Consider the following 18,742-nt stretch of genomic DNA (forward strand, 5'->3'; position numbering starts at 1 on the left):
AGAGCTCATGGCTTAGCCCCTTAGCCCATCCCTTCCCTCAGCTCCTAATCTTCTCCCGTGTTCATCAACACCTAAAACCCAAGCAATCCAGCTTCCTGAGTTTCACAGTGTGAAGTCCCAGGTTCACCTGTCCAGAACCCTTCACCATTCACCTGACCTTGCTACTCGGGCTGTCTGAACTGCAGACTGAAGGAAGAACGCTGAGATGGCCCCTGCTTAGCCCATCTCTAGCCCTGGATGGTGCTGGGAAGGCAGGTCCAGACTCCTCTTGCCATCCTGCCAAGCACAGCCGATGACTCAATAGGAAATGCCGTAGGAACTCGTGGGTCGGACACCAGGGTCCCCCACACACCCCGTCCCTTCTGGCCTGCAGTTTCTCAGTCCCTGAAGACTGGAAATAGATTACTCAGAGCGAGATGAGGCAGTAAGTAGGTTGTGTGGTGCGCGCGTCACCTAAGTGCGCTCAAGATCCCTGGGATCCAGACATCCGGATTCTGATTCTGCGCTGCCATTAGCAGCTGTGGCTGGGGCTACCGGGCTCAGTTCTTGAGTGTGTCCATTCAGGACACGCACCAGGCAGAGGATGGGGTGGGTGGGGTCTTTCCACTCCTGAGACTCAGGATGACCACTTCCACAATTTCAACACCATCTTTTGAACATTCTAGGCGGTCACAGAACTGCCACACATGCAGAAGAATACACACTACACCAGTAACTTCAGAGCGTTTTTTAGAAAACAACAGAGGCTCTCACATGCCGAGAGAAACACCTTGTGCCCGTCCACTTCCAGCCTCCAGCCATCTTCCCGCACTGCCGAGGAAAGCAGTACCATAGCTTGCCTGCGGTTCTCACGCCAGAGGCCACTCTGTCCTTCACTGAGGGAGATCACCTGCTGTCCTCTGCTGTGCTCCCAGGAGAAATCCAGTCAGTGGCCAAACAAAGCTGGTGGACCCAGGGAGTGAAGTGAGGCACTGTCCTTGTCCCAGATACTGCCTACATCCTGTGTGAAGCACACAGCCATCTCGGAGACCCTCTGCTAGGCCTGTTCACCAGCTCCACTTCCACTGGCCCCGGAGCCCCTCCCAGAAGTCTCTGAGGCACGTGAGGCCTGTTTAGGCAGGCGGATGGGAACGTAGGTGTTGGAGGCACAGTGCTCCTTGAGGTACTCGCCCCCCTTTTCTTCATAGTCCTTCCTGGTGACCCAGGCTCCACTGTCTTCCAGGTGATCCAAGGCCCAGTCTCGGGCACCGTACCAGGCATCCAGCACTGGGTTCGAGGCAAGCTGAACCTGGAACAAGAAGCAGAGGCACTCTGAAAAAAGGCATCTCCTACCAGAGCTCTAGGCCCAGGGAGGAAGGTCCTGCAGGCTCAGCCACACCCCATTCCCACATCCTCAGAAACATCAGAAGGGCCCAGGTGATGCCTCCATTGTGTGGAACAGTCTGCACCCTCCAGACAAAACTAAGCCTCTCAGAAAGAGCACACAGTTGCACAGGCACCAACTCACAGGTCTAGCTTCGTGACCAAGGCACGCCATTCCAGGTCAGAGGGGACAGCTGCCAGGCCCCTGCTCTGTGATGCTGATAATCACAAACTGCCGCAAGGAGAGGGGTGACCTGGATGGTGCAGGGCAGCACTGACCATGGCAACAAGAGAACTTGGGAGAAACTACAGCAGAGCAGAGTGACCAGGCACTCTCTGATACTGCCAGTGTCCCAGGCAGAGCAAGGCTGGAGCCAACAGCCACCGGAGGCCCCTCAACTAGCCCTACCCGGTCAGTCACGGTAAAGCCCTTACTCTGAATAGGTCTCCTATTTTGGAGTCTTTATCTCAATTCCCACCCCACTTCCTCTGCCAACCATAGTTCTCAAGCTTGACTGGTGGATTTGGAATTTCTGGAAATGAAGCACAGGCCACACACAGCAGCAGAGGTGGGCACAGGCTGTGGGCAACAGAGGAAGCACAGGTGCAAGCCTGGAGCCTTGGCAGAGTGGCACAACTGGGAGATGAAGGATGATGAACTTGGTGCCAACCTGGGCAAAAAAGCAAGACCCAATCTCAAAAAAGAGAGAGAAGGAAGAAGAGGAGGGGAGGAGAAGGAGGAAAAAGAAAAAACCAAAGGTAAATGCAAGCTTGGGCATGAGACTACCCAGGCTGCCACACAGAAAGACCTGTGCACAGGAGACTTGCTATCTGGTAAGATGACAGCCCTGCTCTGGCGAGTACAGGCCTGGCACTCTGCCTGACACAGTGTTCAGTGAGTGGCAGCTACTGTGACTATAAAAACTGCAGTGCCACCAGTGGTCACAAGAGTGCCACACAGCTATGAAAACAATGGCTCAAACTGATAAACTGTCACAATAATCTCAAAGTGGAAAAAAGCCACAAAACAAGCTATCATTAATCTTTCTGTTTGGTTAAAATTATAAACATGACAAGAATATGTCCTGAAAATAGACACATAAATAATACTGGTCACAAACACTACTGAGTCCACAATTTGATTTTGTTAAAGATTTATTTATTGCACGTGTGTCTGTGTACCATGTACACGTCTGGTACTCATGGAGGCCGGAAGAGGCACTGGATCCCCAGAAACCTGACCTACAGACACTGGTGAGCTGCCACGTGGGTGCTAGGACCCAAACCCAGGTCCTCTGCAAGAGCAGAAAGTGCTCTTAACCACTGACACATCTCTCCACCCCTACAACCTATTTTCTTTCTTTTTTTGTTTTTTTGAGACAGGGTTTCTTTTTGTGTAATAGCTCTGGTTGTCCTGGAACTCACTCTGTAGACCAGGCTGGCCTCAAACTCACAGAGATCCACCTCACTCTGCCTCCCAAGGCCTCTATTTTTTATTTTTATTTTGGTTCATTTAAATTGTCTGATTAGTAATGCTTTAAAATGGCTTGAAAGAAACACAACTGGATGTGGCTGAATGGCAGCGTGCCTACACAGCAGGTTCGTGGCTCTGGGCTTCGCCACTGGCACCACAAAAATAACCAATATCATAAAAACAAGCAAAAGAAAAAAAAATATGATTTGTCCTGTTTGTGAAAAATCTTTCTCTTTCTCCCTCCCTCCTCTCTTAGCTTTTTGAGATTGAGCCTATGGAATCTAGACTGACTTGAACTCACTGGTTATGCATACGGGCTGACCTCACACTATCTTTCTAAAATGTAAATTAATCACATGATTCCCCAGTTCAGCCTCCTTCCTGTTCCCCCATGGACCTCAAATAACAGCTATCCAGAGAAGAGACAACCAAGCACACTCCTGGTACTCCAGAAGAACCAGACCCTGTCTGGAGATTAGTGAACTATCAGACAGTGTGTGCCTCCCTGGGAGAACTTAGGATGCTCTTGCTGTGGTTGTTGAGAATCCTCCTACACTGAGGATGCTCTTCCAACTTCAGTACATGCTCAATCCTATCGACTAAATGGAAGACCAGAATGACGCACAAGCAGGACTTACATCCCAAATCAGCTGACTGTGGCTTAAAGACAAGGCTAGTCGCTGACCCTCTGTAGTGGGTGACTGCAGAATCCTGGTCACCACTCATCACCAGCCAGCGGCTGGATGAAATCACAAACAGTGGGCAGGAGAAGACACAGAGCAATAGGTACCTGGAAGGAGGACTGGAAGGGCCTCATCTCTAGCAGCTCCTTCTCTATTCTGGCCTTCATACCTGGATACATCACATTCCCACCAGTGAGGAAAACGTTCTGGACCAGGGTATCCTGAACAGCCTTTGGGTACCTAGAAGACACAGAAAGGATGCTCCAGCTTGGCTGCTGGAACACACTGTAGACAGGCCAGGAAAGGTAAGTTCTTGGTAGAGCAATCAACTTATCAGTGTCTGCGTGACAATTAAAAGATAAACCAGTATTCTGCTCTTCGTTCACGGCTCCACAATGTTTTTGCTTTTGTAACACTTTTTTTTTTAAACCCGAAGATCCTTTTATTAAAGTTGGGAGGTGGGGGAAGAAAACCCACAGGGCAGGAAAGCTGTAAATCTCAACAGCTGCTGGAGAAGGGAGAGAGAGGAGAGGAAGAAGTCATGCCTGCCAAGAGAGCCAGCTGGAGAAAGCCAGGACAGTCTTCAGAGAACAGTGAGAAAGCCCAAGGACCAGGGCAGCCGTGCTTAGGATCACAATAGCCACTGTTCCAACCTACTGTAACCAAAGCAACCAGAGTACAACAAACCACACACTGCACCCGCTCAATTGGAGTGAAGAACACTCACTGTGGGAACTGCCTGCACAAGTGGCAGGCACATTCGTATAGAAATGTAAGCGCTATATAAACACGTGCCTACAAGAAGAGGGGAAGTCTTTCATAAGCACTGCAGTATTTGGAGAATGATCTAAAAATCACTGGTCTTGCTGGGTGTGGTAGAACACATCATTAATCCCAGCACCAGGGAGGCAGAGGCAGGTGGATCTCTGAGTTTGAGGCCAGCCTGGTCTACAGAGTAAGTTCCAGGAATGCCAGGGCTACACAGAGAAACCCTGTCTTGAAAAAACAAAAGTGGAAAACAAAACAAAACACTAGTCTTGGGGCTGAAGAGATGGCTCAGTGGTTAAGAGTCCACACCACATGCACACTGGTTGTTCAGAGACCAGGGTTCAATTCCTAGCACTTCCATGAGAGATCACAACTATCTGCAGCTCCAGTTCCAGGGGATCCAATGCCACACACATACATGCAGGAGAAACACACACACGTAAGAGTACACACTGCTTTTGCAGGGGACTCAAGAGGTCCCTGTACTCATGTATACATCTCCCCCCCATAATTTAAAAATTAAATTAAATTTAAAAAATCACTAGTCTTGCTGGGTATGGTAGTATACACTTATGATCCCAGCTTCTCTGAAAATTTCAAGGTCACTGAGTACATAAGGAGCCCCTATCTCAACGAATACATAAGTCAAACAGTCACTGGTTTTTAGCAATGTCAAGTTTCACATGAAAGCCAGGGTGCACTGTCTCTGTTGCTCAGACTCAAAGGTTAAGTTTGCAGAGCTCACAAACAGAGGGAGCTCAGACCTGTTCTCCCTGCAGGCCCGGGTCAGAGCAGACTATCTGAGTAAAGCCAGTGATGGAGAGAGCTACAGATCTTCCCACGCCCATCAGTCACCTTCCCCAGGCAAAACCCAGGAAGAGGCTCTGGTGAGGATGGGGTGGTCCCCCACTCACCTCTCCAGGACGTAATGAAGGGTCTCTGCAATCCCCGCCTGTTCTTCTCCTATGAGAGAAGGCTGGAAAATAATCTCTGGAGCACGAATCCTTTCTGTCCCAACGAAGAGCTGATGATACGCTGCCAAGTTAAACACGGGCTTCAAACCCAAGGTTTAAGAGATGATTTTGGGCCATGACGACAATCCCCCAGCTATCAGTTTTCTCAGGCTACTTCTCCAGCCCAGCTTCCTGGTCCAGGTCGGAGCCACCCCGCCTCAGCTCTCTTCACTTCAAGACCCTGCCTTCCACCTTTGCTCAACCCCAGAATGACAAATCCCTACACACTGCTGTGCCCAAGCTGCAGGAGGGACTCTGGAAAGGAACGGTGAAGAGCCCAGATGGGGAGACCTTGTCTCCACCCATCCTGGTCCAGCACCTCCTCCCACCGAAGGCTCGGGTACGGTCAGTTTATCTTGCTGCCATCATGACAAGAGGCACAGATCCCAGCAGGGATGACGACATTGGCTAAAATGTAAAGGAAACCACTGAGAGCCAGTCTGCAGGTCTGGAGACCTCAGTCACTAGACAGATACCTCTGCTATCAGTTGCTCACATTCAGGGGGGCCCTGGCACCCCCAACAACCACCAGGGAAAGCCTCTGGCTGACACTGGGAGTACTGGTGCCCTTGCTGAAGCACAAATGGGGCTTTCAAGGCTCCTAGAAGCAGACTGGGCCGGTCACTTGTGTCAACAGCTTCACAAAGCACATGTGGTAGCAGTGATCAAACCTGGACCGTGGTGACTGGCTTCTCCACTTCGGGCGCTTCCTCTGAGAACAAGGGCTCGAAATCATTGATACTCTCTACGTCCTCCAGGGAGGGCTCCAGCTGTTCCAGGTCAGGGGTCTGAGGACAGAACACAGCAATCAAATAGTGGAGAAACTGGTCACCAGCAAATCTCACCTCTGATTCTATCCCGAAAATGGATGGGGTCTCGGCCAGCGTTCCAAACACCTGTCTGAAAACTAAATACTCTTCAGAGAAGTTCACACTGGAGGTGGGTGGGGATGACATGAGTTAACAAAAGACTAAACAACGACCAGCAGGATGGCTCAAAGGGTAAGAGTGCTGGCCACCAAACTGACAACCTGAGCTCAATCCCTGAAACCTACAAGGGGGAAGGAGAGAATTAACTCTCAAAAACTGTCCTCTGACCTTCACATTTGTGTGCTACAGCACGCATGCCTGCACATGACCACACGACTTAAAAACAAAAAGGTCAGGTGTGTTAATCCCATCACTTGGGAGATAGAGGCAGGCGGAGTTTGAGGCCAGCCTGGTCTACAGAGCGAATCCCAGGACAGCCAGAGCTGCAGTGTGAGAGCCTAAGAAAAAGCGAGAGAGAGAGAAAGAGAGAGAGAGAGAGAGAGAGAGAGAGAGAGAGAGAGAGAGAGAGAGAGAGAGAAGAATTAAGAAGTCCAAAGTCTAGTCCGCATAGCATTCTCGTGATAGTCCAGCATTATCAATCAATGGACTGGTCTGCGGGAAGAACACAGGAGAGGATGCTGGTGGAAACTCCAGCTGGAGATACAGGCGATTATGAGTCACCCAATGTTGATAGTGAACACTGAACTCGGGTCCTCTGAAAGAGCAGACAGCTCTTAGCAGCTGAACCATCTCTCTAGCCCCTCCATGGTACTTTACTTTTTTCTTTTTTTTTCTTCCTTTCTCCCCCCCCCCTTTTTTTTTTTTAGTTTTTTGAGACAGTTTCCAGTAGTTTACAGAGCCAGTCCTGGAAATCATTCTGTAGATCAGACTGGCCTGAACTCACAGAGATCTGCCTGCCTCTGCCTCTGCCTCCTGAGTGCTGGGATTAAAGGTGTGCACCACCACTGCCTGGCTTTCCATTGTACTTTCTGACAGCCTCTTCCAGAACCTGATGCTAGCTGGTTTGGCTAGACTGGCTGGTCAGTGAGCTCTGGGGATCCTCCTGTCTTTGCCACCCTAGGGCTAGGATTACGGGCACACTCCATCACACCCAGTCTGAGTACTGGGGATCCAAACTCATTCTTCATAACTGAGGGGTCAATGCCATCTCCCCAGGCTCCTAAAACAAGCTTTGGAAACATGTCTGAAACCTCCTCAAGTCTACAGAGACCTGCTGTATGGCCCCAGAGCAAGGCAAGATACAGAAGGCACTTGTTGTCCAGCCTAAGGACCCAAGGAGAGTACCTCCCCAGGCCCCAGTCACCTCTGGCTTGCTGTCCACCACATCCACCTCGAGGCTGGCTTCTGCTTGAAGGATTTTCTGCTTAGCCTGCTCCACTGCCAAGGTGAGCTTCTGTATGTAGGACTGCAGCTCTTCTGGGGAGTCCATGTTCAGCTCTATCAGAGCTTTGTGGAACTGGTCCATCTGGCCATCCTCTAGGAGCTCCTGAAACCAGAGCAGGCGCAGTCACCAACTTGGAGAAAGTAGCTCAGAAGCCAGGAGAGAGGTGTGGGGTGAGGAGAGAGGGAGAGAGGGAGAGAGAGAGAGTGAGTGTTCTGGGGCTCCCTAGCCAGCCCCCAGAAGAACCACCCCTCCGGCTCCCAGCCCAGGCTCACGCCTGCCCTCCTCTCCGACTGTCTGGACTAGTTAGCACTGCATCCTGGTTTCAGCACCATCTAGTAAGTGAAACCTAATCTACGGTGAGAGAATCACAGACGTGGTCATCTCTGAGGGGGAAGGAGTCACTGAAGAGATGACGGTAATACTGCTCCTTGACCTGAGAGCTGGAACATGCACAGTGTCACTTTGTGAAACTCACTGAGACGCCGCCCTAAGACTAAACAGAGCTGGAGGCCGCGGCTCTGCACGGACCATCTGCTTTATGCATGTAAATTATCTCAATGATTCTGGTCTCTGGGCTCCAGTTCCAATGCACATTATGGCCAAGGAAACCAGAACATTCCAGAAGCACCTTACAGAGCAAGGCCAGGGCAATGCCCTGCTGCCATCACCTGCACATACAGCAGCCGCTCCAGCCGCTCCTGGTCCAGCTGCAGCTTCTCTTCCCGACGCCGGGCATTGAGCTCTTGCAGCCGTCGCAGCTGCTGCTGCCGCCGCTCCTGCTTCTCCTCAGCCGTCAGCGTGCTGCCCAGGAGCTTGCTAGAGAACGGGAGCTGCATCTTGTGGACATTGTTCTCATAGTAATCAGGACACCGCCACTTCTGCAATTCTTCAAAGAAATGGTTTGGGGACTTTAGAGGGTCAAAGCCCTGTTAGCAGTGAATAGGAAAGTCGAGGCCAAGCACAAGTGACAATAACACACTCAGAACCTCTGACTCCACAGAAACACCAAACGCAGCCGTAAAACCCGGGCACACACACACACCACTCTGAGGGGCTCCAGACAGAAATCACACAGGAAGGAAGCTCCAACAGCCAGAGTTTAAGTAAATCTGTTAAACACACCAGTCTAACTGCCTCATGAATCACTTAACATGAACTAAAAATAATAAAAACACTACTGTCTGCTGGGCTCTCAGTGGTCACAAGTTCAGCATTTGAGACACTTTGACATAAAACATAAAGTCTGCTGCTAACATGGCTTCCCTGAAGTGATCAATATTGAGTCTACAAAGATGAGAAAAAGTTACACTCCTAGACTCTAGAGTAACAACCACCTAAAGAACACAGCCCAGCTGAGCGTGGTGACACACCCTTTAACTCCACCTTCTGCTTCAAGGATCTCTCAGTTTAAGGCCAGCTTGGACCACACAATGAGTTCCAGGTCATTCAGAGCTACACAGTGAGACTGTCTAAAAATAAAATAAAATGGAAATCCAATAACCTAAAAGTCAGAGAGAAAGAGAAAAATTAAAATAGTAGTCCTAAATTCAAACACAAATGGTCTTCGCACCCACAGAGTGCTACTGAGAAGCACAAGGCCTGGATGCCATCCCCGAAGGAACATTTACTATAACACGACCACTACAAGCTCACCTGAATTACACAGATAAAGAACAGAGATAAAGGGATGCCAGCAGGGAGTGGTGGTGCCTGCCCCTAATCCTAGTACTTGAGAAGTAGAGGCAAGAAGATTAAGAGTTCAAGGCTATCCTCAGACATTCAGGGAGTTCTGAGGATAGCCTGAGCACATGAGACCCTGCTGTTAATTAAATAAATGGAAAGATAAACCATATAAATCCTATTCAAAAGAAAGCTGGATTGTCTTTAATTTATTTATATTTGTTTGCTTGTTTTGAGGCGGATCTCACTATGTAGCCCTGGCTAGTCTGGAACTTACTAATAAACGAGGTTGGCCTCACACTCAGAGATCCATTTGCCTCTGCCTCCTTAGTGCTGGATTAAAGGTGTGTCTCACCACGCCCTGCCAGACTGACTCTAAATGTTCGAGTATGCTTCAAAGAAAATAAAATAAAATAAACTGCTAGACTCAAAAAGGGACACCAATAAGGATAAAAGGTCAAGGGACAAGAAGACATAACAATGTTAAGTACGCAACTAACAAGACAAAGCCAGATAACAAACAGCACACACTGACAGACGGGGGCTGGGAACAGAGCTCAGAAATAGAGTGCTTGCCTAGCATTGTAACGTCTGGTCCTCAGTTAAACAAAAAACAATAAAACAATGGACAGAACTGACAGGAGAAATAGGGATACCCATGATCACACCTACTGACACCAGTACACTCTTCCTAATTATCAACAGAACTAGCAGAAGGAAGGGGGTATCAAGGCTATAGCAGTGTTGACCACCATCACCCTCAGAGACCTGAACCCTACCATACAGCACATTAAATGCCCTCAAATATGACTACATGCCGGGTCACACAATAAACAAGCTTAGCTGACATCAAATAATGCTCTTTCACCATAGTAGAATTAAATCAAATATAAATCAAAGAAAGGTGTCTCGCAAATACTTCTAAACAATCACGTAAAGAAGCAGTCTTGAAGAAATCAGAAAATATAAAACTCAATAAAAATGAAAATCTATCAACATTCATGGGATGCAGTCACAGCAGCAGTGCTGAAAAGGGGAATTCACAGAATTACATGCTATTAAATTTATTTTATGTGCAGGAATGATTTTTGCCTGCATACGCCTGTGCGCCACATGCATGCAATGTTCATGACAGCCACAAGAGGGCATCAGATCCCCTGGATCTGGAGTGACAAGGTTGTGAGCTGCGATTACATAGTTTCTTAGTGAGACCCTGTCTCATAAAAAGAAAAAAAAAAATTAAAAAAAGCTAATCTAATATCAAAGTATAGGAAGGAAAGGGAACCCACAACTTTCTATGTCTAGCTCCCCAACTTCTTTGTGCCTCATGAACCACAGATGCTTAACAAAGGTGTTCTGAAGACACAGCTTGTAACCACGACTCAGCTACCCTAATCACCGTTTAAGATGAACCTCGCTGAGGCAGCAGAGCCATGAGTTTGATGTCAAGATGGGCCTACAAAGGGAGACTGTCCAAAAAACAAAATATTTAAAAAAAAGAAAGAGAGAAAAAAAGGCAGATGATAAATTTTATGTTCTATGGTTTCTACCACAATTAGGGTTGGACTTTGTTTTTATTTTCTTTGCTGAATTTTCTGTGTACTTGTGAGTGGTTGGTTTTTATCTCTGCCTATTTGTGTGTTAAGGACACTGTGCACATGTCTGATGCCCATGAAGACCAGCAGATGCCCTGGAACCGGAATTGGGTATGGTAGTGAGCCACTATGTGGGTGCTCCAAACTGAACCCAGGTCCTCTGCAAGAGCCAGTGCTCTGAGCCAGCTCTCCACCCTCCAGGTTTGCTCCTTCTGAGACAGGGTCTCAGTCTGTGCTGGCCTCAAACTCACCGTGAGGTAAAGATGACCTTGGATATCTGATCCTCCAATCCTACCTCTACCCTCAAGTGCTGGGAGGGCAAGTCTGCTCATGCCTGATTCACTCTAAGCTAGGGATGGGACGCAGGACAGCAAGTACTCTCTACCACTGAGCCACATCCCCACCCTCAATCTTTTTAACATTCGTGTATATGTGAGGCGTACACGTGAGGTCAGAGGACAGCTTGCTATAGCTGGTTCCCTCTTTCCACTCGTGGGTTCTGGAAGCAAGCACATTTACCCAATGAGCCATCTTCAAAGATAATGACATCTGGGTGCAGCAGTACTCTTGCTAGTTTCTAGCACTCTGTCCTTAGAGTAGACCAAATAAGCTTTCTGTTTAAAGCATAAAAATCAGATAAAGGCATTATACTATTTTTGCCCTCCCAAAGCTCAGCAGTGGTGGGCTGAAGGCCAGTACCTTTCATGACTACAAGAAAGCCCAGTCACACACTGTGGGAAAGAGTGTCTTAATAGAACTACTAACCATAGTTCTTGAGTTTTATCAGAATTATACATTTGTAAGAAAAACATTATTTATCACATTTGTACAATAAGCAATATAGCCACCAAAAGAACATCAAAGTAAATACAATGAGAAGTTCAGGATACTTAGAGGCCAAGGCAGGAACAGGAGGCTACACTCGAGCAGAGGCTAGCCTGGACTGTGTAAGGGGACTGCCTCAAAAATAAAAGCTCAAGATCTGTTGAAACCCGAGAGCTATTCTGACTTCACTCTAAGGACGTTAGCTAAAGCAATTTCAATTGATCTCAAACCTTTTTTTGTTTTGTAAAGACAAGGTTTCTCCTCTGTATAGTACTGGCTGTCCTGGAACTCACTCAGTAGACCAGGCTGGCTTTGAACTCAGAAATCTGACTGCCTCTGCCTCCTGAGTGCTGGGGTTAAAGGCGTGCACTGCCATGCCCAACTGGTCTCAAACTTTTTAAGCTGGCACACTGTCCTCCCTCTCTCAAAAATGCTAACTTTTAAAACAAGCTGCAAGCTATACCGGAGACACATTATAAAGCTACAGTGTGTGAAGGGAACCTGTTCATGGCAATTGGTTCACTGGCTAATCTCACAGTGAACAGCAAAAGGGGAGATGGATGTTGGGCAAGCAACGGCCACACTGGTAACAACACGAAGAACCCTCAAAGGTCAACAGAGCTGGGAAACTGGAGCAAGGTCCCCTGCATCACCTGCCCCGTAGTCCTCAGCAATGTAGCTATGCTCCTGTAGGATCTCCTCCATGCGGCTGAGCGTGATGGCTGCCAGGTGCCCCGGGTACTTCAGCTGGAGGAGCCGCTGCAGGTAGCCAGCCGCCTGACTTCCTCCGAGATTGATGCGCTTGCAGTTTTTGGCATCCAGCCTGCACCAAAGTAGGAAAGAACAACACTGAAAGTCTGTGCAGCACAAAAGACAAAATGTGGGACATCTTGGGGAAAGCAGGGGAACTGAATGCAGACAAAGAGGCAGAATAGTGGAGGCTGGGGCACCTAAAGCCCACATCCGCAAGAGTCCCTTGGTGCATTACCAAAGGCCAGAATTCCTACTGCACACCCAGACACATGGCCCTTTAACTTCTGACCAGTCTCATGGTGGCTTACGCCTTTAATCCCAGCATTTGGGAGGCAGAGGCAGGCAGATGTCTTGTAAATTCTAAGCCAGCCTAGTCTACATAGTGAGATCCAGGACAGGACAGCCAGGGCTATACAGAGACCCCAACTCAGGGAAAAAAAAAAAAAAAAAAAACAAGGGGAAAAAAAAGACAGTTCAACAGAATAAACACACATTCCAAAGCAAGATATTGCTAGTGGCTCAGCCTGTACCTCTGGGAGGTGGGTGGTCCTAGAAGTAACAGGGAAATGGTCAAGCATGCCAGTTCCAAGGGCATTTTATTAGATGTGTAAGCACATGAAGGGCATGCGTCTCACTTTAGCAGGGTTGCAAATCCAAGCATCCAGCTCTGGAGCCAGAGCATGCTGCCTGTGGTACACACCTCTTTATATAGGAAACCTTTAGGGTCATCTCACAAAAGAAAATAAGACTAAACTCTGAGACAGGAACAGATTAGAACTACCTGCCTCTTATTCAGCTCTGAAAATTTCCACAACTGGCTAGTACAGGTTAGACAATATAACCAAAATTAAAGGTATGAGCAATATGAATTAAAGAGTTTACAATGCAAAACTTCTTAAAAAAAAAATGACTCCAGAAGCTGGGCGTGGTGGTGCACACCTATAATCCCACCTATAATCCCAGCAGCAGAAGCAGGCGGAGTTCTGTGAGTTCAAGGCCAGTCTGGTCTACAAAGCAAGTTCCTGGACAGCCTGTCTTGAAAAACAAAAAATGAATCCAGAATACCAAGATGGTCTTAACTTAATCTATTCAAGAGACAGTGAGATTGCTCTGCTGGTAAAGGTGCTTGCTGTAAAGGCTGAGGACTTTGATTTCAATCCCTGGGACCCACCTACCTCTGCCTCCCCGGTGTGAGGATTAAAGGCATGTGCCACCACTGCCAGGTTAAAGTGAGAAATAAATATATTCAAATAACGTACTCAAAACACGTTTACTGCTCGAAAAACCATAAATAAAAAAGTTTACTGAATGTCTACTATGGGTAGATACTGTGCTATTTCCCATAAATAAGAATTGTAAAATTATATAACTGTCAGTTAGACACTTGAATTCTCTCAAAGAGGCCCCGAAGGACAGGTAAAATACTGTAGGAAGCCACACACTAATGTAGGTCTGAGCCAAGTCCAGTTCAGTTCATCATCTAGCGCTTGCCAGACATTCCCAATAGGTACCTTTCCATTCCAGTTTTCCAGTAGGTCCTCAATCAAAGCTTCTTAAATGCCACAAGCGCAACTCACCTTCCTTCCAAGACGGGTAAAATGTGTGTACACTGGTAGCCGGATGAAATGATGAGGCCGTTGGAAAGAGCATTCTTGGGCATGTTGTGGTAGAAGCTGAAGAGGCTGTCTATCCCATAGGCAACCTTCGGGATCCTGTAGCATTCAAAAAGGAGCTCCGACATCATTTGGCGTGAATAGAGTGGATTGCACACGGCCTCTGTCAAAACTATGGGATGATCAACGCAGCCCTACTTTGAAAGAGAAGCACAAATAGATGAATGACGGCAGAACATGCATGAAATACAAAAATAATCCCAAATCCAAGTTGCAAGGCTGGATTTGTTTTGTATCTCTAATTAAAAACTTAATGGGGGCTGGAGAGACTGGTAGCATTGGACCCAAGTTTCCCAGCAACCTCATCACCCACTCTGAACCACCTGACTCCCGCTGCAGACGCTCCCAGACCTAAGGCTGGTACACAAACACACTCGCACATACAATTTTGAAATAATTTGAAATAAATCTTCAAAAAGGTGATCAAAACCAATTATAAGGTACACATTTCAGGGCTGGAGAGATGGCTCAGAGGTTAAGAGCACTGGTTGCTCTTCCAGAGGTCCTGAGTTCAATTCCCAGCAACCACAACCATCTATAATGGGATCTGGTGCCCTCTTCTGGCAGAATACTGTATACTTAATAAATAAATAAAATCTAAAAAAAAAAAGGTACACATTTCAGTTTTGGAAAGCATTAACGTAGAGTCAATTTAAGCTTATTGTTTGTTTGGGATTTCTTTGTTTTTTGAGATAGGGTGTTTTGGTGTAATAGTTCTGGCTGTCCTTGAGCTCACAGCGATCTGCCTGCCCCTGTTCCGGAGTGCTAACATTAAAGGTGTATGACACCATTCCCCGCTCAATTCAAGCTTATTAGGCCAAACTGTTAATAATCACGTGAGCTCTATCTTCAAGTGTAACCTTACACCTTTAACTCCTAGCACAGGGCAGACGCACGGGAAGCGTTTACTACTAGACTGCCTGGAGTGACGTCCCGCCCAGCCCGCACTCACCTGCGAGGAGACGCCCAGATGCTGGAAGCTGTAGTCCAGCAGCAGTTCCTGCAGCTCCAGGTTGACCGGCACGTTGCGGTCGAAAGGAGAGCGCAGCATCCAACGCAGAGGCTCCAAGCTGCCCAACGCGTTGCCCACTTGCGGCCCCGGCCCGCCCCGCGCCCCGCCACGGCCGCGCGCGCACACGGCGCGGAACTGCAGGCGCGGCTCGGGGCCCGGATCCGGTCCGGGGCACGCCCACCCGGCGCGAGCCTGGAATGATCCGTTGTCCAGCACCAGCGGAACCGGCTGCGAGCCGAAGGCCACCGGCTCGGCCTCCAGCACCGGATCCGGAGCGGCGCGGGCATCTCGAAACCGGAACACATTCGTCTCCATCTTGGCCAGCGCCGGCCCCGCCCCGTCGCCGCGTGTGCCACGTAGCCCCGCCCCTGCCTGAATCTCGGAGCCCCAAAGTGTCTGGAAGCCTCCTCCTTACTCAAGGAGCTGGTTTTTGCACCAGATTCCTTCTTGGCGATCCAGAACCTTCTGTGGGCCTCTGAACTCTGTTGGTCCAGAACGGAAGTCCTACGCCTGGTCTAGGTCGTCCACTAAGGCCTCCTGTGGCCACGCCCCTTCGTGCTAACTGGCTGGCCAGGAGCCCCGCCCCAGTTGTGAGCCCCGGGGCCTCTGCGTAACCACGCCCCTTGTGTTAATTGGCTGACCAAGGCTCCGCCCCCACCTGGCTGCACTCCGCCCCCCCATTCTCCCACCTCACCTTGCTTTACCATATTTAGCTAATCTCCTTTCCCTTTGACTTTTCCTTTTTTGTTTATTTATTTATTGAGTGATGGGTGTGGGAGCGTGCCAAAATGTACCAGTGGAAGTCAGAGGAAAACGTCAGGAAGTCTGTTTTCTTCACGCAGTAGGTTTCAGGGATGGAACTCAGTGCCTTCTCGGGCTGAGCCAAACTCCAAGCTCCGGGGTACTTACTAAGTTTCTTGGCGCGGCATGGCAGGTGACAGTGCACATTAATTGACTTTGTAAAACGTCATCAAGCTGTCTACTTAAGATTATGTATTTCAGTATGTATATTTTACTGAACAAAATCTACAAATATATTTATTCAATTCCCACGGGCTGTCCTCTCAGGAAGACTTTAAATATTGAGAAAAGGGCTATTAATTATCGATTGATATATGATACATACACATATGTTCGCTCTTTCTTCCTTTTACTGCTTTAACTCTCCCATGTGGTCATCTTATTAGATGTAACCTTGTCACCAGGGTGGAAGGGAGGTGATGTGACTGACTCAGCACCGGTTTTAACAGACATGCACTAGGCATGCTCTTCTTTGCCTGCGTTCCTCTCTCTGCAAGTTAAGTGGATCCCATTATTAAGGGCCCCACAGCTGTGCTTTTTGATAGCTGAACCCCAAACTCTCCACCAATTTTCTTAACATCCCTCAGTTATTTCACACACATAAACAAAAAAGAAAAAAAAGTTTCAGGTGAGGTGCAGTTGTTGGTGCACACCTGTAATCCCAGCGTGTCAGTGGTAGAGGTAAGAGGTGAGGAGTTCCAAGCCAACCTCATCTGCCTGGTGAGGTCAAAGTCAGCTTTGGCTACATAATAACCTTTTCAAAAAAATAAACAAGTCATTTAATACACAAGAAACCATGGCATTGTTCCTGCTTCCTTCCTAAGTCCCTAGCAGACTGCCCCAGCCTGGTCACAGGCCCCTGTGGCTATAGCACAGCTGTCAGCCTGAATTCTTCTTCTCCATCACGTCATGGTTCATTGAATGCCCGCCCTATCTTGTCTTGTGTGGGATTTCTCTTAGTCACTCCCTTTACTTTCTAACCTGGTTTTAGTAAGGGGAGGGGATTGCTTTGGTTGTTGTAGGTTTTGTGGGGAATTTGGGGTTGATTTGGTTGATTGGTTTTCCATTTTTTTGTTTTTGTTTTTAGTCAGGTCTTGTTTTGTATCTCATGCTGGCCTCCTGTTTCAACCTTCTAAGTGTTAGAGTTCTCTCTCTCCCTCTCTCTCTCTCTCTCTCTCTCTCTCTCTCTCACACACACACACACACACACACACCACACACCAGCCTACTCCTTTGTTTTGGGGTGCATGCTCTAGCAGCTTCTGGGATACAGCAGAGGGTATGAAAAGTAATTTTTCGAGACCAGATCAAATGTCTTTATTTTATCCCACTGTCTGATTGAACATTTGACTGAATTCCTGCCTAGGCTCCAGCTAACAGTTTTGCGGGAAGTGCCCAGTAGCTACCACCGCTTCCATGAACCTCCAGCTGGTGAAGGCCCAAGGATGACAATTCACACCCTCAGCTCCTCAAATATGCTTACTGGGAACCTCTGCAGCTTCTGGTGAACTGAACTCCAGGTTCCCAAAGGAGCATACCTGCCTGCGATGTCCTGGAAGCAGATAATCATTTTCTGTCCTTCACTTCTCCACTGTGCCACTAGTCTCCCTAGCATTGGCTTCCACATGTGCTGCCCCATTCAAAGACTTCAAATGTGACCCTGCATCCTGGTCTGTTGAAGAGGAACCCCGACTGCAGGCAGCCAAGCTCCCTGTGCACTTGAGCTGCCCTTCTCTCTCCATCCCCTTCTCCTTCATTTCTGGGTATCCTTCTCCCTATTTAGCACACTCTTCAGAGGCAGGCCCCATTAGAACACCCCATTAGCAAGCCCCTGCTCCACTGCTCTCTGAGAAGCTTCTTGGGTTTCTTTACCGCTAGGAATTAGGGACAGAGGATGTCCACACCTCCATCCCTGTCCCAAGATGACATTTGCAAAGGGAAAAGAAACCATCTTACCATTTCTTCCTTGAAGCCTGTTCCTCAGTTCGAGCCTATTTTAATTCCTACCTCTCCGGCTCCTTTTCGCCAGTCTCTTCTTCCTTCGCCTGATCTTTAAATATTATTGCCCAAGGGCCCTGGCCTAGGGTTTTTGTTTGTCATTTTTACATACTCCACCGGCTGATCCCATATTTGTTTTCCCATAGCTTTGATGTAACAGTGGTGCTGATAATCTTTGTAAATACAAATATCTACCTATTAATTTACAAAACACATTTAGGTAAATTCTGTGTGAGATCTGTTGGTGAAGATGTACTAGGGAGCCAAGCAGAGAATATCTGCCCCGGCAGTTTACTATGCTTAAAGACTGTCGCCAAAAGCGGGGTGTGGTGGCACATACCTGTTATCCCAGTGTTCAAGGTGTGCAGGCAGGGGGAGTTCAAGGCTAGCCTTGGCTACACAGCAAGTTTAAGCCAGCCTGGACTAGGTGAAATTCCGTCTCAAATACTAAACAAGCCAGGTGTGGTGGTGTATGCCTTTAATTCTAGCCCTCTGGAGGCAGCCTGATCTACACAATGAGTTCTAGGCCAGCTAGGGCTACACAGTGAAACCTTGTCCAAAAAAGAAAAAAGATAAAGAAGGAAAATGAGAAGAGGAGGAGGTTGCTATGGCTGCATCCTCCATTTCCTTTCTTTTCATCCATTGATCTAGCCACTAATCCTTTCCTTGGCTCCTCCACTGACTCATTTTTCTGTCTACCCATCCTTCCTTCCATTCGCTCATCCATTTACCCATTTGCTCATTCATCCAATCACTGACATTTATGAAAGCACCCACCCACTTGTCCATCCGTCCATCTGTTCATCCATCCGTCCGTCCGTCCGTCCGTCCATCCATCCATCCACCAACACATTGCCTCAGTCTTCTTCATGCCAATGGTCCCAAGTCAAC

The 18,742-nt window shown here is 48.1% G+C and overlaps 1 protein-coding gene across 1 annotated transcript; it reads right to left on the bottom strand.

The window, feature by feature from the left end:
- Positions 1–601: 601 nt before the first annotated feature.
- Actr5 (actin related protein 5) lies at positions 602–15,566 on the bottom strand. Its single transcript, XM_057781137.1, has 9 exons — positions 14,993–15,566; positions 13,945–14,174; positions 12,268–12,437; positions 8,183–8,400; positions 7,434–7,616; positions 5,972–6,088; positions 5,202–5,341; positions 3,627–3,759; positions 602–1,288 (listed from the first exon to the last, which is right to left on the bottom strand). Exons 1-9 carry the CDS (start codon positions 15,365–15,367, stop codon positions 1,037–1,039), a joined length of 1,818 nt encoding a protein of 605 aa, XP_057637120.1. The 5' UTR covers positions 15,368–15,566; the 3' UTR covers positions 602–1,036.
- Between the last annotated feature and the right edge of the window lie 3,176 nt (positions 15,567–18,742).

This window comes from Chionomys nivalis, chromosome 9 (assembly GCF_950005125.1).
Source record: "Chionomys nivalis chromosome 9, mChiNiv1.1, whole genome shotgun sequence".
NCBI lineage: Eukaryota > Metazoa > Chordata > Mammalia > Rodentia > Cricetidae > Chionomys > Chionomys nivalis.